The sequence below is a fragment of the Drosophila pseudoobscura genome, chromosome 5 (genome assembly GCF_009870125.1).
Source record: "Drosophila pseudoobscura strain MV-25-SWS-2005 chromosome 5, UCI_Dpse_MV25, whole genome shotgun sequence".
NCBI lineage: Eukaryota > Metazoa > Arthropoda > Insecta > Diptera > Drosophilidae > Drosophila > Drosophila pseudoobscura.
The window spans coordinates 527,832-552,436 of NC_046682.1; the positions used below are offsets into that span (position 1 = coordinate 527,832).

A 24,605-nucleotide genomic window follows, 5' to 3' on the forward strand; every position below is an offset into this window, starting at 1 on the left:
AATCACAAGGACGACGTAACAGCGCGTCCGTGTAATCCTCCTTTACGGCTATACTCAGGTTGGAATAATCAAATTATTGTCAGGGGTGACATTAACCTCCCATTTCTTTCGTGGCTATCTACATCTCTCGCGTGTTGATTGGTCGTTTCTTTATTCATTACCGAACATAAATGCAACTGTTAACTTTATAGCTCTATTTACTCAGCCCTTAATACACTTGTTCCAGATATCACTGTACCTGTTCTCCAAGTATTTGTCATACTTAAAAAATAATAAATCCAGGCTCTATAAAAAGTACCAGAAGTCGGGCTCCACGTCGGCCTTAGCTCTATACTCATCCGCTCGCTCTCTGTTGCTTGCCGTTAATAGTCAGTGTTGTAATCATTACCTTTCACAATAGAGTAGAAACTTTCGTAGTGATCCTAAAAAATTCTATTCGTTCGTTAACTCTAAGCGTAAGTCAATCGCTTTTCCTCCGTCCCTTCATTACCAGAATAAAACAGAAGCTTCTGCTGTTAGTATTGCAAATTTATTCGCTACCTTTTTCCAAACGAACTCATATTTACAACTCATCCACTCCGTATCCGTACCAGCTATCTCACGCTAACAGCATTTTTCTGCCTATTTTCGAGGAAAGCGTTGTTCTGGAAGGTTTGTCATCTATGGACATATCGTTTTCTGCGGGTCCAGATAAGGTACCAAGTTGCATTTTAAAACACTGTGCACAGTCAAATATTGAAAACTATCGTGGTAAGGTCAAGCTTTCTGCCATCCCGAAGCTTCTTGAGTTCCTGATCACCCGGCAACTGCAACATCTTTGTTGCAGCTTGATATATCCGTTCTCTTGAGTTTTCTAACCTAATCCACCGTGGTTTTCAAAGTGGTTTGCATATAGATGTAGTTTTTACGGACTTCAGCAAGGCATTCGATTCTGTAAAGCATGCTCTGATTATTCACAAACTCTCTTTATTAGAGTTCCCAACGAATCTTCTAGATTGGATTTTGTCCTATCTCTCTAACCGTACTCAACGTGTTTTGTTTTCTAATGTCTTGTCAAATATTGTTAATGTTACTTCAGATGTGCCACATCTGGGTCCGCTTCTGTTTATTTTATTTGTGAATGACCTTCCTCAATTTATAACATACTCTACTACACTAATGTATGCTGATGATGTTAAAATCTGTCTGCCTTACTCTGATTGGTATTTGCACACACGCCTTCAACTTGATCTTAGTGAGCTACATTTGTGGTGTTCAACTAATCTTCTTTTTCTGAGCCTTTCTAAATGCAAACTTATGAGATTTTACCGTGGCGCTCAACATTTTGTCTCATATGTTCTTGGCCGTCTCATCTAGACCTACCCGTACTTTTAGGCCAATCCGTTTACCCATATGTAGGTCAAATTATGCCGAACATGAACCTTTTAGGGTTGCCATAGTTATAACTCCCTCTGTCATTCCTTATCCCCTGAACTGTCCCTTAGACTAATTGCATGCAATATTTATAATCACTTAAATTGAACTAACTAACTAACTAATTAAGTACCATTATTAATTAATTGTTAATTTAATAAATAAATAACAAAGCAAACCAAATAAATAAATAACAAAGCAAACCCAAATCGATTTTTTTTTAGATAGTTTGTGTTAGATTTGAAAACTTAAAATAATGTAGTACTTACCATCTGCCCTTAAATAATCATTAAGAATTTGAAATAAAGGAAACGAATCCCATGTATCAGGAGCTTGCTCGGATAAAACTCGGTCCATGTCAACTGCGAAAAGAGACCAAAATATTTCCGCATGTTCGACCAGCAGGTCGCTAAACCAAGCAAATGCCTAAAGAATGGAAATTTTATTAATGTTATTAATATATAGAACATATGTCAAAGCAAAATTTGTATATCTTTTTAAAATTTTTATGGCAAACAAACACTGAAGTTGCGTACGAAAACTACATGATTCATGGTATATAAGTCGTAGCTCCTAAATTTGAAGCTAATAAAGAAATGTTCAATAAAAACAATTGCATTTTATTCAGTTAATAGAACTTATAAATTTAAGCATGAAAATAACCATATTCAAACTGTGATCACTTTATTGAAAATAAAAAAAAATTTAATCCGTCTAGCCGAATTTAAAAAAATCAGTACAGGTATATTTGGCTAAAACGGAAATAATATTGTTATTTAAAAAGGAGCCGGAACGTTGTGAGCCGAGGCTAGCGCCATTACTCTTAATTTATACCCAATTCTCAGCCAGTAAAGTGTGAGAGAGGAAATAAGTAAGTGCGTGAAAGGCTAGCTCTTTAAATGCATAGCTCTTTAAATTTCGTGTTTCCTTCTGACTATAATAATGTTTACGGGTTTTTCGTAACATCAAAATTGTGGACGCCACATATTTTTGTTCTTTTGTGGGTCGGAAGGAGTGCCAAAATTTTAAAACAAACTTGATTCAGTGGGATATCACACCAAATCTGCTTGCTCTAGCTCCTATAGTCATATAGTCATATAGGACGGACACATAACCATTGACTCAACTATTGATGCTGATCAAGAATATATATACTTTGTTGGGTCGGAAACGCTTTCTTCTGGGTATTCACTGTCACCACGAGTCTAATATAATCATATACTATTTGAGTATCTGTTTTTTTATGGTTTAATTTTTTCAACGAATCTTTTAAATCCTGTATTTTTTTATTGGTTTTTTTCAGCGGTTGTGGTTGTTTTTTCCCACAACTTAAGTATCTTAAATCTGGTTTTATTGAACTTTGGTGTTCTGAAATAGCTGGTAAATGAAACTACATATAAGTGCTACCTGAACTTTTTGTAGGTTAATCTTATCGCCTGAAAAATATTGAGCTTTCAAATTCAAACTTGAGAATTTGGTCCTGTATATTTTTTTTAAATGTTGACTTTGGAAACCCTTTGTGTTTCATTTTTCTAGTATAGGTACATTAGATATACGTCGTTTAAGGTATCGTTTGTAAAAATCGATGTATAAAAGGCGCAGGTTTGACCAAACCTCTGAATGCCGCATTAGACAGCTAAGTTCCGTTCATTTCATAATTGCAAATTTCAATGAAACCAGATTTAAGATACTAAAATTATGTAAAACAAGAAGCACAACCTTTTGAAAAAAAAAAACTAAATAAATATATGAAACATTTTTAAAGCTCAAAATCTATCAAAAACAGTAGAAAAGTAAAATTTTGTTGAATAGTGTAATTCTTTGCCTAAATTAAATTTTAAAAGCATAATTTAAATTAATACACCTGATTTCCAATTGTTATTACATAACTCTGATTCAAAACAGTACGTATGTAAGTATGTTAGCTATCGCACATTTAATATTTTGTGTAATATATATCTGTGTACAAATTCAAAAATAAAGAAAACTAATATGCAAATACAAGATAATACAAGATTATATTTGGCGACTAACTAAATTAAAGCACAAAGCATAATGAATGTATAATATATGTGTATGTATAATGTTTAAATAAAATACGTAAATAGCGCGTAAAAAGTCAGACAAGAATTAGCCATTTTTTGTATTATAACGAGCAGATTGAGATTGAGATGAACTTTCAACGGACATGGAGAGAGAATATGTATGTACATTTATATATGTATATCAGGTTTCGGCACGGCCCTATCTTACGTGCATAGGAAAGTGCGCTGCCGCTCACGTACACGTGTATAACAGTGGTTGGCAAAATTACAATGTTTCGCTTTTTTACTGCTGTCTACTGAAAAACATGAGAATGTGTGCGTGCCGATCACTGAGGTATATTAATACAATTAACTAGTACATTTATGGACACACATAAACATAAACTTTTTATCATCGGCAACAAAAAACATTTTAAGCATTCCCTAAACCTAATACAACATCTAAAATAAAAAAAAAAACATTCAGGTTTATTTTAAAATGCAAATGAAATATAATGCATGCATGTTCATTAGTCAGTTTCATTAAAGAACAATAAATATAATGATTTATAGATTTATAAGCACAAAAGAATTTTAAGAAAATTATTATTATTGAAAACTTTGAGCTGATGCGACACTACAGAAAAAGTCGCTTATGTTTACAGTCCAATGCTCTGCAGATAATATTGCGAGCTCATGGGTATACGCGTGTATGTATGTATGAATGTGTATATAATATACTTATATTGTATAATATCACGTTGATTTAATCCCTATCCCTAAAACGTATTTTTAACTGGTTTGTACGTGCCGTTGGTACTGGCGATGTGTAGACCGCGTGTGTTGGCATACAGTAACGAAATGATGATCCATCAGTGGAAGTCCCTGCAGCTATTGCCTGTTCAGTTTTGCCAATGATTCCATGACTGGCGGCGGAACCAAGTTCGCTGATATTGTGTTCTCCTGAAACATCGCCATCTTCCTTACGCGTTTTAATTTTTTCCACTTTATCATGTCTGCGCAGCTAAATAAATCGGGCATATGGTGTTAAATAGTTGTAGGTATAATAAAAAGTCAATCCTTTCACAAAGCTTTATTTATATAACATATAAACACATATGTATATATATATATATATATATTTGAATACATTGTTCTATATAAAAGCGGATTAGTTGTTTCGTTTTTCATTTAGAAAAACAAATAAAATTAACGATTGATTTACCGAAGAAAACCGGCATAAAAAAGAGTGTAATCTTAGACATTATAATATGGATTGAACTCCTGTTATCATTTTTTGAAACTCCGATAAAGCCATGGAACACCATATTTCCGCTGTAAAAAAAACCGACTTTATATGATAGATTTAGGACCTTCAAACTGTTTAATAATGTTTTTATTTTTTTTCAGGTGTATTTTTTTTTCTTTGTAAATCTGTTATTTTTTTTACTGTTTTTCTCAGAGTAATGCGTTGTTTCACATATGTAACTTAATATCTTACAATTGGTTGTGTTGCATTAAACTTTGCAATTAAAAAAAAAAAGATAAATTCAGCTAAAATCCTACACGAACACTTTATAGCTGAAGCTTGACGTCTAAAGAAGTGAGCTTTCAAATTTAAAAATGGTATTTTTTCGGAATATTTTTTCAACATTTTTTCGAAATGTTACATGTTGATGTAATTGGGCGTCGTTAAACGGTTAAGTTGCAGCCATTTAACCACTCTTTCAAATGTCGCATTTTGTCGTTAAATTTTGTTAAGCTCCTTTCCAAATACTATTTTAGCGTTAAAAACTGTTACAAATACAACATCGTGGTATTTTTTGTAAGGAAAAAAAAGGTCGTATTTCGAGTAACCTTAATACCTTAAAAACGTACCTATACCACAAAAATACAACAACCCAAGAAATGAATTTGATGTTCGGGTAGAATTATTAACTGCATTTATCTAATTTTCAGAATTCAATACAACCAGATGAAAGATACTTTCACATAACTTTTAAAAAACACTACTTCTGAAAAAACAGCAAAAAAAACAGATTTAAAATAATTTAAAAAAAAAATACATACAGAAAAAAACTAAATTATTAAACATTTGTAGGGCCTAAATCTATCATAAAAAGTCAATTTGCTTCACAGGGAAAAAAAGTTCAATTTTGTTGACTACTGTAATTCAGAATAAAAAAAATCAATAAACTTATGCCCTGCAGAATCTTGTACATTTTAAAGAATGGTTTAATTTTGTAGTTATTCTGTTTCGTTCAAATTCAAAATATTAAGATAACATCTGTTAATTTAACATAGTTAAAATTTAAAATTGGTTGTTTATATGTATGTATATTGCTCTAAAAGATTAATGATACTTTTTCCAGGTATGCGAAAAGACTTCAAATCGGTTACAGCAAAACACACTTACATACAAAATAAAAGACTATTGGCAATATACGACAATTTTTGTAAATATATATATTAATCATTCATTAGTATTCGGATATTTATATACAGAAAATAAAACATACAGTACATACATATTATTAAGACAAGTAGCAATCGTATAATACACCTGATACACACATGTTTAAAACCGAAAATACACAAACCAAGGTTTTAGAGTAATGTTTATTTATAATAGACACCCATTGATAAAAAAAAAATATTAAATAATTGAATTGAATTGCAATTATATATAAAAGTTAACAGATAACACTCTTTAACAATCGGAATTTACACTTTTTTTGATTGAATTGAATGTTTTACAGCCCAGTTCCAGTTTTCACCTTTGAATATGGCTTTTATGGCGGAACTCATTTACTGATTTTCAGATTCTCAACCGGAAATCTCGAGTACGTGCAAAACTATTTTCTTTAATTTTCCGCGTTTTATTTAAAGAGAATACTACACTATACACACTATAACTACGCTAAAGAAAAAATCCTCGAAAAACAAAATACTTATACTACCGTTAAAAAACAAGTATATAAAGAAAATTTCAAAACTAAAATTGCATTACTTATGCCCTATTCTATGATAATTTTCAGATATTCCCAAAATGTACATTTATGTTTCCTCTCATTTAAGAGTTTATGTTACTTCGACTAAAAATAAATATATATACTTACTATGCAATAATTGCATTTTCAATCATCACATGATATTGGCGAGGTTTTGGGATTTTTAAAAACGTGGCCCTTGTTTCGTTTTCCCTTTAACCCATTCAAGGTGAAATATTCGGACATATGTATATTAACCTCCCGTTCCTACCTAATATCTCTTCTTTGACTGAAATGCTTGTCATAGTTGTTTTTTAAAAATCTTTTTCGGTTCTATTCACTGTTGGTTGTTACCATAACACCCAACTAACAAACAACACCTTAACAAAAAATAATAGTCTTGAATTGAAATCGATGGAAATACGTGAAAACAGGAACAGGCATGAAACATATACATATTCATAATTTTGAACCATAGTTAATCACACAACGTTTTTAAAATTCAGCAACTTTTAGAATGAAACAGGCGCTTGCTAGTGATTCATAAAGAATCACTGAATAAAAGTATTCATTTATGCGTATATTTATGTAAAAATATAGACGTGGATGCGTTTTTATACTTATCATTGGATAAAAAACTGAAGACAAAAGTGAAACAAAGCAAAGCGATGTATTGACTTGAAAAAAAGACAACTTACTTCTCCATAATGTTCTTCGTTTTGTTGTAGCAAATCAACGCAAAGTTCGGCTAGGTGAATTAAGTCTTCTAGTTTTTTTGGTGGCGGTACAATAATTTCTCCACGCAAATCATCTGAGGGTAAAATGTTTTATAAATACATATTTACATGCATCTATATCCATATACACACCTTCAATTTTTGCTTTATTAGACAGTCGTGTGTAATTTACAAGAGCAGCTGTCTCTAAGCTTTTTTTAATCATTTGTCGAACCTCTTCAGGTGGAACCGGGGTGACTATATCTTTCATCAATACTCTCTCTAATAGGGATAATGTTGCTTTTAATGCACCTTCGGGACGACCAAAAGGAAAGCAATATCTAAAATTGGTTATTTGAAACTCGAGTAACTGACGTAGGCGTTCTTTGATCTCGGCAAACTTCTCTTTCTCTTCGTGAGTAATGCTTCCCACTCCATCAGGTCTATAAAATTGTATAAAATTGTATTTAATTATAAGCAACGACACAATATTACCTATTTCCGTGGACATGACTAGCGCAAAATGCAAATGAATAGTGAATAAGCGTCGGGTCTATCATGTGCTGTTTTTCAGCCCGATCCAATAGGTCAGAAAGATAACATAAGTGTCTATAGCATCCGCGTACTCCATAGCGTGCGCAATATTCATCTAAAACAAAAACTTGACCAGGACTAAACCATCCCTGCACAGATAATTGGTAATTTTTTTTTAATTATATAAGTTAAATAATGTACTCACCAGAGATGCGTACGGATCGTTAAGCCGATATTCAAGCGTTAAGTTTTGTAAAGTTTTAAAAAGCGTAGCATGGTCATATGTACAAGGATCAGCACTTATATAATCCTCCATGCCATGCTTTCGTGCTTTATCTGCATCTAAATCGTAAAAAAAACAAAAGAAGTAATAAACTGTATTTTTTTTTGTATGGGTACTCGGCAAAATGTACTTAAACAAGTAAGAAAAAACTAGCCGATACTTTTTAGCTCTCTCTCTCTCTCTCTCTCTCTTGTTGTACTCGCTACCGCGAGTCCCAAAATATGAAGATCATATTCTTTCTTCGATTTTAACCAATTGGGGTACATTCCACAAAGTGTAGCAGCCCTACACCATCACTCTTCCACCCTCCATGCTTTATGGTTTCCTTGACCTGATGGTTTTTTCAGCTTTCCATTTCAGCAGTGCCAGTAGTATTCACATTGTTCTCATTGAAAACGGCTTATTTTGGTATCATCTGACCAAATTATCTTACAATCTCCGTGGTCCACTTTCTTTGCTCCTGGCTAATTTTAAGACGTGCAGAAACTTTTTGTCACACAGTGCAGGTTTTTTCTGGTTAACTGCCACTGTAAGGCCGATCGTGTGCAGAGTGTCCACTCATGGAACGTTGTCCAATTGCTTAAAATCGATGGAATAATGAAGGAAGAATATTATCTTCATATTTTGGAAGCCAATTTATCAAATTTTATAGACAAATGTGTCAACCCCACATCTGAGATCCCATTGAACATCGATGGGCTCTGCATAAAAAACATTGCAAAAGTACAAGTCTAAACCAAAGGGAATGGATACTAAATTTAGTCGACAGTATGACAAAATTTATTCGGAATGTGATAAAATCAAAGGCTCTTTGGAAAATTTTTTTTTTTTAAATTTTTAAAGTACAAAAATATGAAACGTGCAAAAATAGATACATGGACTTTTGAAAAAATGTGTTCTTTCTCAACAAATTAAAGAATCTTAAAAAAAAATAAATAAAATAGAGAATTGATGTATTTTTATAGAGTTTACAGGCGTTTAAACTGAAAAGTGATGAGCATGTATCCACTAGTGTTGGGTAAACATTGCTCATTTTGGTGAACATATTCACTTGTTCTTTTTTAGTGAGTCAACTCACTCATATTGCTCACTTGCTCTCTTAGATTGCTCAGTTAACTCACTTTTTCACTTGCTCAGTTGCTCACTTGCTCAGTTGCTCAGTTACTCACTTGCTCAGTTGCTGATTTGCTCTCTCAGTTGTTCACTATTCATGCACAGATGGTTCCAAATTTCACTATACTTTCGAATTAGCGACATAGTGAATTTTTCAAAAGAGTAAACAGCTTTGCCGGTAATAGTATGAAAAAAAGTGTGAAGTAAACGCAAATATGAGCAAAGCTGTCAGATCGCAAAATGCCCTTTGAGGAGTAAAATTGCGCAAAAAGTGAGTAGAGAACAAGTGAGTAAAAATGAACAAGTGAACAACAAAGAACAAGTGAGCAAAAAAAGAACAACTTGGAAGGAACATGTTCAGTTGCTCAATTAAGTGAACAACTCTTTTTTGTTCACTCACTCATGAGCAACACAACACTAGTATCCACACGTGCTCGCCCATGTACATATATGAATTCAGTCAAAAAATATACTCAAACCAATTCACATCGCGTATTTTTTTTTTATGGGTTTTTCGAAACAAAAGAAACAAAGAAAAAAATTAGATGTTAGCAAGGATCCTGGGTAACAAATAAATTCTAAACGTTTTTGACGTATTAATCCATTTATACAACTCTATTTCATATCTATGTAATACGAGTACACCGTGCTTTTCATAGTTTTAATACATACCACCTTGTATTTTCGACATAGCTGAATTTTTATCCTGAGTGATCGGTGGCGTAGGTTTATGAGATTGGCCGGTGGCCCTGTACATTGCCATAACCCACAGGCTACACTCGTTCTCATCATCGCAAGCAAATGATATGCTATCACCCTCGCGAACAGCATTAAAGAAATAACGACCACCATTTAAATCGATGCCGAACATAAGATTAGCTATTTAAAAATAAGGGAAAATCTTATTTTCATGTACGTTTTTAGGTTTTAGTTTAAATATACCGCTAGCTGCCTCGATGTAATCTACCGTATATCCATCAAGCTGCATCATCTCAGACGGCTCTGATTTTTTCTCTTTGTAACTACACATTGCAAATGTGTACTGGGAAACTTGAACTAACACAAAATAGCGTCGCTTCCACTTTTTCCAAACAGATTTGCCAATTGCATAAAGATGCCTGAACATAAAAATATATTTAAAATCTAAGCATTAATCATTCCAAATAAGTCTTACATACCCACAATGTTTCATATTTAATGGTTTATCGAGTCTGCATGCTATTTTAATACGTATATCTTGATCTGGCAAATTCTTTGGTATAATCATACGGTGCCATTCTGGTGACTAAAAATAAAATTTTTTATTTACGATACTACACTCAGCAACATTTATTTTGTACTTTAAATGAGACTAAAATTAGGTTGTAGACCCTGATTAGTAACTCCATTTCGGATATTTGGATTTTGCAATATACCCCCAACAGTCATTTTTAAATTTAAAAACCGCGATTCATCATTTTTTGTCGGCATCTGCAGCGCGGATAATCAACACAAAAAAGATAATAATTAAAAAAAAACATACTAAATATTTCCTAACTATTTCGTACCTTTCTTTGAACAAATATAATGATTAGTAGTCACTGAAAAACTAAAGTTTAAAAACAGGACTATACAATAAAAGATAACATTTTTAGACTGCAAAATTGAAGAAACCTTAGAAATGGTAAAAAAATTCAAGTACATGTGTATGTATGTATGTATATCCACTCTATCGACACGAATCAAAAATTCTGTGAAAGATTGAACAATTTGTTTCAATTAATTTTTGTGGATATCCGGCTGCAGATTCCAAATAAAAATTATGAAAGCACGCGGTCACAAAATCACGGTTTTTTTTTAATTTTTAAAAAAGACAATTTTTGTGTCGTTGAAAGTACATTATATAGTTGTGTCGCACGGTGTTTTTAATGCATAATTATACAGGGCTCACTTTGGATGACAGTGGAGTAGGTCTCAGGGTTACTTTCCCCAATTCTTTATCCTCTAACGCCAACATTCCAGGGTTTTCTGTATAAAGCTTCACTTTGACAACAGGTAATGGATGTGTAGTAGTAAAATCGCCTTGAGTGTCCCACCTATTTGCAATAAAATTAGATTAATTCAAATAACACAATTGCCATTTTCTCACATTGGTTTTGATGCCTCTGCTTGGTCCGTTTGAAGCTTTTCGCCATTCTCAACTTCCATCGTGCAATAAACAATACGATTAGGAGCAAGCGATTTAAGACCCTTAACTTCCATTACAATGACTTCTAGTTGAAAGGTAAGTACAACGTCTAACTTTGTTAATTGTGTAGAACCATCTTCTGAGTCGCCCTCCAGTTTAGATAGAGAGCCATGGGAGCGCAATATCAGTTTCCTTATTTTTTTTTATAATGAAATATGAAAAAATACAAATATTTAAGATACAAATACAACAAAATACTTGCGAAAAATCTAAACACGAAATTTAATTCTAGGTATAACTGTTATTTAGTATATATTTATATATTTAGTATAATAAATTAAATGTTTTTAGTTTTATTTCTTATTTAGAATTTGCGAATGGCGAATAAATAACTTTAAAAAATTAATTGAATATATAGAATCTTGATCAGCACTATTAACCGAATCGATATAGCCATTTCATATCATTCTTGTTTAACGCTTTAATAATATCTATATTAGATTTTATCTGATAGCTACGCCATCGTAGCCACTAAAATTTCATTTGTTCCTTCTGGCTATAATGATGATCTGGCAGATATGGCCATTCCATATGATTTGGTTGTTCTTGGTTGTTCTAGACACACAGACATGGTAACATCGCTAGACTATTAATGCTGATCAAAAATATATATACTTAATGGGGTTGAAAACGCTTTCTTCTGTGTGTTACAGACATCCATTTTCCTTACAAATCTTATATATAATATACCCCTATACTCATCGAGTACCGTTTATAAAAAGGTTTTCACGAAATGATTTCCAATTCAAGTCGATCAATAATGACTTCAATTGACCGCATTCTAATTCTTGACCTAAAATTGTATCACTATATTAAAAGGTTAATAAAATAAAGCATAACTTCAGCTTTAAATATTAGGGTAATATATGTAATATACCTTACAAGTATTACTTAATATATATATTATATTATTAATTATATATATAATAAATATGTTATATTACTTAATAAATATTTGTAGTGGAAAACTTACAAAAATGACGGTGTACTGTAAGAAAATAATTTAAAGAGCAAGAGACAAATATAAAAATTACTATAATATTATAATCGAATAATTTTATTTGTAATATATTCACCTATGGTTATAGCGTTTTAACTTTTGTAGTCCATATTTACTGTCCATATTACCTTTCGATACTGGAAGTGACTCAAGATTTGCCATTAATAAATTTATAGATGACTTTAACTCCTCAATATAAAGAGACTCCATTTCTTTGAGAACAAATTTGGGCATAAGTTTACGATTTTTTTCCATTTCTCCAACCCGTTGCATTCGTCCATCCAATTCCCGACGTATTGCTGCTGCTTGTTCATCTGCCGAATCCAACTAAATTGGGTGTACACATTTTTTAGTATTTCATTTAAAAGTGAATTACAACATACCATCAAGGCGTTAAACAGAATTTGATGCTCAAATTTTTTTACAGACAATATTTGCTGAAACATGTCGTACAATTGCTCCTTAGAAAGAATTAACTCGCTGTTTAGGGACTGCTGCATGCGTGACGGTCTTTTTGAATCCTCTTCGCCACTGCCCTTTAATATAATGTCAAATTTTGCCATCCAAGAAGTTAAAACCGTTTCTTTACTCAGCCCATCTATCTCTGGTAAAGATCTTAAAATGGAAACATTAGTATAATTTTAACTTTAATATCGTTTAAGTTAAAAAAATTATGAAAAATGTGGGAAAAATGAAACATGAAAATTGAACATTTGAGACTGCTAAAGCAAAATCATTTTTTTATACCTCACACGTTTCTCAATATTATTGCGGAATACTTCTCGAAAATCGTGCTGCGAAGATGCTCCGGATTGAACCATTTTTAGAACACGCTCCGACTTTAAAAACACATCATGGTAACTCTGTACAGCATTTTGAAATGCCTCGTCCGCCATTATTTGTGTTTCTCCCTTAAGAAATGACTGGAAGATTTAAGAAAATCATATATTTCCAGATAAATATTATTCATTTAATATTTTGTTTAAATAAATCTGTACTAATAATAGTTTATGTATACATTTTTGTAAGAATCTTATTGTATTTTTACGTATAATTTATTTCTCACTAGTTTGTATTTATGTAATATTCATCCGCCCTAAAAGATATATATATGGGCATTTCCGCGTGTCCCGAACGTACCTTCAAACGCTTTTAATTTACAAAAAAGAAAGAAAACAAAAAAAAAACAAATTTTTACCAAGTCTTTTTATTCAATTCAATAGCAATCTGTTAACTCCATGTTTAGTACAAAAGATGGCGTTCAGCGAGTTTTAGTTTTCATAATGATAGCAATAAACATGTGGTCGCGAACGTACGCGAAATATAAGTCGATTTTGGCTTAATCTAGTAAAATAGAAAAATCTCCGAAACGGAACAGAATATTCTTAAGCAGTCATAGTGGATACATGTTCATCACTTTTCAGTTTAAACGCCTGTAAAATCTTTAAAAATATATCAATACTTGTGATTTTTTTTTCATAGATTTAGTGAGAGATTACAAATTTTTGAAAGTCCATGTATCTACTTTTGCAGATTAGATTTTATCACATTCCGAATAAATTTTGGCATACTCTCGACGAAATTAAGTATCCATTCCCTTTGGTGCAGACTTGTACTTTTCCAATGTTTGTTATGCAGAGCCCATCGATGTTCAAGGGGATTTACATCTGGGCTATTGAGCAGGGCACTGGATTAAGTGAAAACTCGAATTATTGGGACGATTTTTCATGAATTTAGTCGTGTGCTTCGGGTTACCGTCTTGCTAGAAAGTGATCTCAGATATAGGGTTGACACATTTGTCTATAAAATTTGATAAATTGGCTTCCAAAATATGAAGATAATATTCTTTCTTCATTACTCCATCGATTTTAAGCAATTGGACAACGTTCCATGAGTGGAAACTCTGCACACGATCGGCCTTACAGTGGCAGTTAACTAGAAAAAACCTGCACTGTCTGTCAAAAAGTTGCTGCACGTCTTAAATTTAGCCAGGAGCACAGAAACTGGACCACGGAGATTGTAAGAAGATAATTTGGTCAGATGATACCAAAATAAGCCGTTTTCAATGAGAACAATGTGAATACTACTGGCACCGCTCAAATGGAAAGCTAAAAAAGCATCAAGTCAAGGAAACAATAAAGCATGGAGCCTGATGGTTTAGGGCATGTTGGAATGTATAAATAAAGTACAATCCTAATTTTAAAATAAAAAAAAAATTCAAAAATACAAATACAAAAAATAGCTCATTTCATATTTCCTTGACAAACAACTACGTTGGATTTTAAGAGAAACTTTGAGGAAAAGGTGTTATCAAGAATTATCTTTCTTATAGAACAAAATAGTAAAGGAAAACATTCCTACAAACCAAACCGACATTTTATTATATATTTACGGCTTTAAAATTGTTTAATAATTTTTTTTTTCTAGGTTTAGCTTTTATCAAAGACTATAAAATACCAAGATGTTGCATGAGCGACCAAAAAGCTGTTCTATGGCGGGTCCTAACATTAGAACCCAAAAGGCACGAGGGAGCGCGCGGGGTTTCAATTCCCTTTTCGCCTGTACTTCGTCTCTACCGCGACCCCGCTGCCCATCGGTTTCGTCTGTTCGGCAATTCTGGACTCTCGAACCTCAGCACCGTCGAAGCGGTGGTCGCGGATCGCCGAGGTCTTTGGAGCGGCACAGTGGGACCTGTGGCCGTCTCAGCTTGCTAAATTAGTTAGTGAATATGAGTTCAATTAATATTTGCATACTGAAAAATGTTAAACTTTGAGTGCTTATATCTCCTAAACTAAAACTATCTTGAAAATTCGATTGGAAAATTCTCTATAAGATGCCTACATTAAATTTATCTAAAGCACTCATACAATTTTTTGACTATTTCGGCTGAGTCCCCACTGTGCCGCGCCAAAGACATCAGCGACCACGTTACCCTACGGTTTCGGCACGCAGACGATTCATATTTTGTTTTTGTATTCTTTCTCTCGAGACACACCGACTCGACGCTAACCGAGGCATTGACGAAGCCGAGTAGCATTTCGGAGGCGAAGGTAGCGTAAAAGAGAATTGAAGTAATAGCCCCGCGCGCCCGTACCATGAAGCGTCAAACGAAAATTGAAAAAGAATTTGTTCCTCATGCAACATTTTGGTATTGTATAGTCTTTGCTTTTATATACCCGATACTCAAAATTAATATAGGGGTATTATAGATTTTTGTGAAAATGGATGTGTGTAACGCCCAGAAGGAAGCGTTTCCGACCCCAAAAAGTATATATGTTCTTGATTAGTAGCCGAGTCGATGGAGTCATGTCTGTCTGTCCGTAAGTCCCTCTGACCGTCTTTTTTGACGCATAGTTCTGAGAGCTACAGCAACGAAATTTTGTACCCAGAATCCTGTGATATCAAACTGAATCAAGTTTGTTTAAAAATTTTGCCACGCGCTCTGCCGCCCCCACAAAGGACGAAAATCTGTGGCACTGACAACTTTAAAAATATTAGAATCCCAAAAACGCAGAATTCTATCTTCCAGACTGCAGAATCTGAATCTGAATCGGATCATTATATATATATTATATATATATATATATTATAGCCAGACAGAACATTTTGAAATACACCTGTTATATAGAGATCTAACATGAGTGTGGATACCAAATTTGGTTACTCTAGCATTAATAGTCTCTGAGATTTGTGGATGCAACAGATTTTCGTCCTGTATAGGGCGAAATTGTGAGATTAACTTGTGCAGGTCCGATATCCCAGTGTGGTGTGTGGATACTAAATTTAGTTTATATTTTTATTTGGTTTGGCATAAAAAAAGTAAATATCAATTTTCTTAATAACAAAAAAAAAATAGTTTTATATGTTTCAGATAGAAAATGGCTATAACAGCAAAATATATTTTGATTGGAAAAAAAAATTTCCTAAGGACAAGTTTTTGGGAAAATGAACTCTCTTAATAATTAATGCGGTTGAACTTGGGATCCTGAAGTTTATTCAGCCTACTGGGCATTGAGCCTGCCAAGTTTTGTAGAGTTAATAACTCTATCCTGTTCCATTCTGCAACGATCGCTTGTTTTAATTCCTTTAAGGTTTCGTACTGCCTTGTACAGGAATAGACTTTTGCTGCAAAGAAGTTCCACAGATCCTCAATTGGATTTAGGTGCGGACTCATTGACTCATTGTGGGTCTCAAAATAGCCCATTGAGGCCCGGGAAACTTGAATTGGCGAATTATCCTGTTGAAATGTCTATTGATCACCATGGAAATGCTCAGAAAATGAAAAAGGTTCACTATCTATCAATTCTATATAGTATGCTTGAGCATTGGGCCAGATATTAAACATATTGGAGACTTCCATTTAGCACTAAGGGCAGCCCATATCATAAGCGATCCATCACCATGGTTTGGCTTGTAGCAAGTTGCCCGTGGATGACGCGGGTCTCTCCAATATATTTATTATATTTTTTTTTCATCACTAAAAATTAAATTTTCTAATTCGTGAACCCAGAACTTGTTTTTCAAAAAGTACATGCGCGCATCATTATGACGGTTACTTAAGCGGAGTTTGCCCACTTTCTTTTGATATGTGAGGTGAAAATTTTCGTTCAAAATTTGGCTCACACGTTGGCTGGGGATTGATAGCCCGAGTTCTGCCTTGATTTTGTTGCAAATCATTTAGTCTTCAGTTACAAACTGCCGCAAGTGCCATTTTGTCAATTTTATTATGGTCGATACTGGGCCAAGTCGACGATTTATGCGGTAACCGTCTGGATCTATGAAACATTTTGAAATAGTATTTCGATATCGATACATTAACGAAGCTATTCGACCAGTTTTTATGCCGGCTAATTTCATTCTCTTGATCCTTCTCTGTTCTTCCTCAGAAAATTCTTTACCATTTGGCATTTTTAACTAAAATGCAATATTTTTTAAACTTTTATTGGTTTGAAGCAGAATGCTTACGTACTAAATCCTTCTGGACGTTACACACATCCATTTTCACCACAAATCTAATATACCCCTATACTCATTTTGAGTATCCGGTATAACTAGGTGACCCGCCAAACGTTGTTCTGCTATGTATATTATTTGACATGACAATTATAAGACTACTTAACAATAAAGATTAAGCTCTCAGCGCAATAGAGTGTACAATATTCTGGTTAGTCTGTCTTTAGCCAGCACAACAAACTGGATGAATGGCGACACATATAGTTGTCCGTGGGAAAAGCATGGTGTTTCCAAATCTAAGCCACATACAGACAATGCATGGCCTTGTGACTTATTGATCGTAATATTGAATGCCAATCTAATTGGGAATGGATTGCGTTTGAATTCAATTGACACATCTGTATTAATCATAGGGATTTGTGGCAGCAACACATTTTCGCCTTGAAACTTTTCAATAAAAATGATGGCTTCAATAACCTTTCTCATTATTTTTATAATGACTAACCGTGTGCCATTACACAGCCGTGGTGAGTTCAAGTTACGAAGCAGAATGATCAGAGATCCAACCTTCAATTGTAAATCGTGTGGAGGCATGCCTGGCAAATCTAATGAATTTAAAAACTCAATTGGATAATTCACAGTTTCGTTGGTATCACCAACTGCATCAATAGATTTCTATGACACCAAGTCCCCAGGCAACAACTGTTGTATTTTTAAATTAAACCCATTGACGTCCACATATTTTGTCTAAAATCGCTATTTCTGCCAGCTAGTTATGATTTTCCTATTGTGTGTGTATATCGGGAAATATGTGAAATATTGTGAAGAGTCCGTCTGTAATTTTATGCATCCAGTATTTTCATAAACAGCAACTTTCCCATCGCCATTTTAAGCGTACGTCGAACTTGTCTAAAGTAACTGCGCCATGCGCATACGCTCATCTGCACTGTTTTCTTGGATTTGTTCACCAGAAATTCGTATATTTATATCTCGCATGGTCCTAGACATGATCGTTTGATGACTCACATTGGCCCCTCTGCGTCTGATTGGCATTGCTCAAATATATTAAATTCTCGGGTTACAATGTTTGTAATTGAACTTCTCCGAAATGGCTTCACCGATTTTCTTGAAATTTTATGTGCTTTCGATTATAAGATTTTAGATTTTAGATGTTTTCGCTTCCCAGATGAAACGAATAATGATTTCATATTTCATTCAATTTAATATTTTTCATAACATTTTCTTTGAGTTTTGACGCCACATTTATATTACATGCTATTGGCTCAGATTAACGAGATTACCTTGGTAATCGTAGTAACAATTTTCTGGGTCTTACAGGTGCTGCAACTCTAGATAGCGATGGCTTAAAACCATAGCTCGCAAATAACTGTTGACACTTTCGGCGTGTCTGATAAAAACATCTCATTGACGGACACATTGAGAAAATGGACTAAAAAGACCCGATCAAATCGGTTTTTGCTCAACTCGCTCTTCGCTCAAGCAAAGACCGATTTTTTCACTTCTCTATTGTTCCTGTTCTTCACTGAGCATCTTGCCGCGAGCAAACGAACAAAGTGTCTTTAGCGTATGTATGCGTGCTTGTACGTGTGATGCTTATGGCAACTATCAATTTTTGTGAATTCTATACGGTTCGACTATTGGAGCTTAAAATGAATCGTGAAAAGCAAAACGAAAATGTTCGTTTGCCAATTTTGCAAAGAAATATACATATTACAATACAATAGCCCAAAAGATGCGGAAAACATGAATAAATAAACATATACACGAAAAAAAACTAAAACTCTTTACTCAGACACTTTTTTGGATCTGCTCATCTAAAGACACTTTTGCTGTGAGCGCTTGACCAAAGTGTCTCTCTAAGTTGTTATTGTGAGACACGATCGTGTGTCGGGCTCACCCGAAAACCCGAAACACATAACACAAGCGAAGAGAAACTGTTCACGCCAGCAGCAAATGATTGCCGCGCACTGTGCCAACTCCGTGCGCTCCGGTCCCAACTCGCTCTCGCGCGCTCGGAGGGGCGCTCGGAAGATCTACACGATCCACAATCCACGATCCACACGGCGCTCACCGCAGCATAAAGCATAGAACATAAGGCTTAGAGTTTAGTTAAGATTTCACCTCCGTTTCAACTGGTCGACCCAATACAAATACACACACCTACATATATATATATATATATATATATATATATACCACGAAACCCATCGGCCTTTCTTTTCTTGCGACGGCTACTAGGAGTCACTGGACCATCAATCTCGTCGTGGAAACATCGATCTGCTCCCTACAAACATAACTTACAGGTAAAACGTATCATACCGAACTACCGTATACCGTATACCGTATCATAAACTAAATTGTATATACAAATTCATTCATTACCTGGAATCGTTGGGTAATTATCTCTAATTGTTGTTTCGTAATTTTTGGTTGCCGTTTTGTCATATCCGTAGGCTGTTTAGCATTAAACGGATACGAAATACATCGTGATATAAATACGTACAGCTGAATTCGGCGTTTGCGTTCTTCCTCCTCGCGTTCATGTTTATCCTAACAAAAAAGTGGTTAATTCTTAATTAATGATGGAAATAAAATAACTTTAACTTATCGGCAAAAATTTAGTTTTGGATGTGAAAAGTAACAACATTTAATTTAATTTGTGTTTCCGTTGGGTAAAACTGACCGAAAAAGCATTACAAACGTGTGGTTTTAAAAATAATTTGTTTCTAAGGATATGACTATGGTGTAAAAACAAATTAGTATAAAATTTGTTTGAAATGGATAAAGCGACAACAAAACATAAAAATTAAAGAAATCGGATAACATTTGGGAAAACCTCATGCTGGAGTAGTCTAAAATGCATGAAATTTCAGATTGCGACTTATGGAGCTCCTTTTGCGATTCAAATTAAAATAATCTTTACAGGTGTAAAAAAAAAAATATTTTAGAGGAAGTTTTTTTACTTAAATGTACTTTAATGTACACTTACATGTGGGTCTCCTGTTTCAGGCTTATCGCTGTTAACAGATGGTGATGGTGACACAGGTCGTGGCAGTGAGTTGGCCCTCGACGATCCGATGCTCTGATTTAATGTTTCTTGCGAAACACCACTAGATGATGATAGCAACAAATGATTATTACTTTGTATTACCTCCTGGAATTGAGCATCCACTGATGACCAAACACGGGTAATGCTGTTACTGTACTGTGACTGAGTCATATTCCCAGTTATATAGGATACATCAGTCACACCCCTAGCAGCCAAACTTTTCTGATCGGAGAAGCTTGTGTGCAGGTATGGCTGTTCAATAGTGAACTTTTTATGTGGATTGTTTATTTGTTTCTGCTGATGATGGTGACTGTGATAAGGAGATAATGTTGCTTGTTGTCTTTGCAGATGACCTGACGAGCTTAACTGCTGTATTATTATTCTATTTTTTCCAGAGATGTGCTGCTTGTAACTGGATTTACATTCACCAAATGAGCTAACAAACTGACTGTCATTCACATTTTAAATATACATTGGCAATGGAATGGTATGTTCATGGATTGTTTTTTCACGCAATATTATTTCATAACCATACATACGTTTATATTTAAAACCAATTTTGTTCCATTACACCATTCACTCGATTTAGTTCATGAAAATTTCTTTACGCAGACGTTTAAGTGCAGTCATCAGTCATGTTCATGTCAATTCGCAAAATTGTATGCCTTTTGATTGCATCTATCAATGCCTAATTGATACGTTTAAGCTGTATTTTGTATCGTAATTGTAAAGTTAAAGAATTAAAAGAACTGTTTTTGTTTTAGAAAGCCCGACGTTATCTGTATCTTGAAAATTTGTATCAATCTAGCTATTAATTTGATAAAAAGCTAGGTTGACATATTCAAGTTATGCCAAAAAAGTAAAATGAGTCCTAGTATTCAGACAAGATACATTTTTCTCTAGCGAAACCAGGCATGACCGTTAAGAAACATGTTCATTCCATTTCTGTCCCGCCATATTAGCCATATTAGCTTATTTAAGGCTAATCAATTCTTCAAGATCGGGGGTGCCACAGAGGTCTATTCCAACCGATATCCAATTGAGTTGGAATTCTAGAAGGCAAAGCGGGAACTCTCGGTTGGTTTGGTCATATAAAGTGTAACAGTTTGGAAAGATTACACAGCCCCACAAAAACAAAAGTTCCATGCGCGTCTGACCAGAGTACCATACTCCCATGTATTTTGGTGAGCTGGACAAGCGAATCTGAAGTTAGAAAAAAAAAACCTGACGTGATGAATCAAATCTGACCTTGGATTCACGTTCAGCGTACCAAAATATGGTAAGAATTTGTGATTTATCTTGTTCAGCATAATTTAAAAAGCTCTAGTCAAATCTCTACTAGAATTGTCATTCATATCCGGTGAGTACCGGGTATAAAAAATTAAATAAACATTTGAACTCCGAAAAAAGTGTCCGAAAAATGAAATTTCCCAAGATCCTGTATCACCTGCAGGGTCAAAAAGTCAAGAGTTTTCTTTGGTACCCCAGCTTAATTTATAGACACAAATTTGTGTTAGCAAAATGCATACGAACCTGGGAATGCCGTTGTTTGGAACCTCAAGGTTACCCCCTTCGGCGCGATTACCATGTACTTGGTCATTTTTTGATGGGCCTGGGACCATTGCCCCCCCGACACCAACATTTCCAACATCAGTTCGATTTACAACAGCAATGGCATTAGATGCCCTATGGTTTCCATCAAAATCACCGTTAGATCCAGATACGGGAATGTTAGATCCAACCGCGGGACTTGAAGTACCACTTGCTACAGTAATGCCTCCCGCAGACTTAGGCGGTACTGCAAGACGGCTTTTAGTTGACACATTTACTATGGGATCTTCTTCGCCCTCTTCCTCACTAGAACTAGGATCAATCATGATAGATACGAAAGGAAGCCGTTGAGTCAGGCGTTGTACTCAAACCTGTAATTTAGTTTACAAAAAATATATTTAACTGTTATTTGGATCGGCATAAGATTTTTAGGTTATTATCGAAGGTGCATAGAGTCCCTAATATTTTTTTCAGGTGCGATTGGCGTCATAATTTCTTATTCTACATTAGCGGTATTCACGTACCATCAAATTTGTACTTTCACGATTTTAGTAAGCCAAAGTTTGTGAACAATATTTCAAAAATGGTATGTGCATGTATGTGTATGTATGAAGACATCTTCACAGAAATTACGACAGGTGGAAGTGGATGTGTGAAACACCCAGAAGGAAGCGTTTCCGACCCCATAATGTATATATGTTCTTGATCAGCATCGAACATAGTATGTTTAGAAAGGCGCTTGCCGCGACTCAAAAAGTTCCCGCTCCTTTAATATGGTTTTTTCATTTTTTATTGAATGTATACAAAAATAAACCAATCCGATAATACGGATTCTTGATAATCATGTAGACACATTTTTTTTGTTCACGGTTTTCCCGTTTTATCTTCGATTCGGCAGTCGTGGACTTCAAACATACTCTTTTAGTTTAATATAAAATTAATGTGCATATGTGACAGACTCTATCTGCTGTATGGCTTTATCAACTCGATGTTTGAGAAAAAATTTATATGTTATATATGTACATATATTCATGAGTGTTGGAAAAAGAGTACCGGGACTAATTAGCACATGAGTCATATTTTGTTTACACATGTTCTTATTTTATCCTGTGTCTCTATGCAGCATTTTTATTTATATTCATTAATGAAAGTATGCTTTTATCAAATTTTGAATATATGTACCTAATACTTGGCTTTTGTTTTTCCAAAACCCATATTAGTATTTTATATTTTTAGTAACAAAATAAAACAACGGTACAAATCATATGATTTGTTGTATATAACACACATATATACACGTTAATATATGGATATGTTGGGTCACCCTTAGACGCGACCTGTCAAACAATTTTCAATTCAGAAATAGTTCGATATTTTTAAAATCTTACATCTGAACGCTATTCACTGATTGGGGTTCACGTGCTAAAAAATTATGTTAGTTCAAGTACATTATGTATACATTGTTTGTAAGTATTTAACGATTAATAGCAAGGGCGAATATGGTGGTAAGGCACACACCCTTCACGATATGCTAATGTCAACATGTAATTTTCACTTCATGAATTATGATTGTAGATATATATATTTCAGTCAAATATTAACAAAAGATTTAAATATTAAACAAGTTCGCATTTAGTATATTCAATCACCGTACATATCAAATTTAAAAAAACGAAGACGTTCTTTTTGCAAGGTATATTATTTGAACGGAGAAATTTTTTTATATTTTGTGTTACAACGGCACATAGTAAAGTTCCATGGAAAAATATCGATACCTTTATTTTACACTAAATTAGAAATATAAGGTGTTCTTGAAACAGATTTATATTTCTCATTGTTAAGATAAATCAATATTGTGGTAATATATTTTAATTATATAATTTAAATTTGTATAACATAGTAAAGTTTTGAAGTAATATATTTTAAAATAAAATTGAGAATTTTTTTTTGTTGAGCTACTTAGATTTTTTAGCTGCTTATGCTTGCGATCTATTTAATAAAAGTCGATGATTGTTCGATTTAATACGATTTATTGTGGAGGATGGTAAATATACATATATACTGTGATACAGAGTGAAAGGGATAGAGAAAGGTTTGAGTTCGGTTTGCGACGAGAGCACGACAATTCTGTTCAATGATTAGCTCGATTCAAGAAGGGCCGGTAGAGAAGACGAAATAAAGAAAGAAATACGCGAGAAAACGGCTGCATAGGCTGCTGCCGTGCGGATTCATATAGATATGTAGACTACAATGTGGTACACTGTTTGGGCATTGCAAACAACAAACAATAAAAGACGCCATCTTTACTGACGCACCACGGGCTATAATCTATGGATTATTGTTTAATATTCGTCTGCGTAGCCCAACAGTTTTTGTGTTTTAAGTATGTATATGATAATACTCTGAAATATTAATTAAAAGATGTAGTTAAATTTGCATAACCAAGAAACACTAACCTTGAACAATGAAAACACTTACCCATAATGATTCTGATTTCATAACCTCATCGTTATTAAATTTTCAACTCTCCTGCCATTCACATAAATTACAAACAATATGAAATTTAAAATTGATTTTTAGATACTCCCAGTTCACATGAGTCTTCTCAGTTCTGTTTTATTTTGCTACTTTATCTACTTTACTAAATTGACGAAACAAAAAAATATCGATCTAATCGATGGGACGATATTTGACAGTACTGTACTGCACAACAGCATTGTTGCCGGTGCCC

At 34.0% G+C, this 24,605-nt stretch overlaps 1 protein-coding gene and 2 long non-coding RNA genes across 14 annotated transcripts in view; 1 reads left to right on the forward strand and 2 right to left on the reverse strand.

Moving 5' to 3' along the window:
* Cadps (calcium-dependent secretion activator 1) overlaps positions 1-23,648 on the reverse strand; it is a 42,328-nt gene extending 18,680 nt beyond the window's left edge. For 3 of the 12 annotated variants that reach the window (XM_033381381.1, XM_033381383.1, XM_033381386.1), the window contains exons 1-18: positions 21,857-22,200; positions 20,264-20,384; positions 19,657-19,824; positions 13,048-13,223; positions 12,684-12,915; positions 12,377-12,627; positions 12,274-12,288; positions 11,202-11,432; positions 11,004-11,148; positions 10,252-10,358; positions 10,016-10,191; positions 9,746-9,952; positions 7,883-8,019; positions 7,639-7,826; positions 7,297-7,586; positions 7,126-7,238; positions 4,249-4,461; positions 1,683-1,839 (exon numbers count right to left, since the gene is read on the reverse strand). In XM_033381381.1, the coding sequence (XP_033237272.1) occupies positions 1,683-1,839; positions 4,249-4,461; positions 7,126-7,238; positions 7,297-7,586; positions 7,639-7,826; positions 7,883-8,019; positions 9,746-9,952; positions 10,016-10,191; positions 10,252-10,358; positions 11,004-11,148; positions 11,202-11,432; positions 12,274-12,288; positions 12,377-12,627; positions 12,684-12,915; positions 13,048-13,223; positions 19,657-19,824; positions 20,264-20,384; positions 21,857-22,200 (3,271 nt within the window). Of the gene's footprint in view, positions 1-1,682; positions 1,840-4,248; positions 4,462-7,125; positions 7,239-7,296; positions 7,587-7,638; positions 7,827-7,882; positions 8,020-8,626; positions 8,661-9,745; positions 9,953-10,015; positions 10,192-10,251; positions 10,359-11,003; positions 11,149-11,201; positions 11,433-12,273; positions 12,289-12,376; positions 12,628-12,683; positions 12,916-13,047; positions 13,224-19,656; positions 19,825-19,878; positions 19,985-20,263; positions 20,385-21,856; positions 22,246-23,262 lie in introns of those variants that run through there. The other 9 variants (XM_033381387.1, XM_033381384.1, XM_033381380.1 and 6 more) reach the window with 8 other exon arrangements.
* LOC117184356 (uncharacterized) lies at positions 20,384-21,086 on the forward strand. The gene is made up of 2 exons (XR_004469661.1): positions 20,384-20,569; positions 20,672-21,086. It is a non-coding gene; the product is annotated as an uncharacterized lncRNA (long non-coding RNA).
* Positions 23,649-23,884: 236 nt separating the features above from the next.
* On the reverse strand, positions 23,885-24,487 carry LOC117184357 (uncharacterized). The gene is made up of 2 exons (XR_004469662.1): positions 24,353-24,487; positions 23,885-24,276 (listed from the first exon to the last, which is right to left on the reverse strand). It is a non-coding gene; the product is annotated as an uncharacterized lncRNA (long non-coding RNA).
* Between the last annotated feature and the right edge of the window lie 118 nt (positions 24,488-24,605).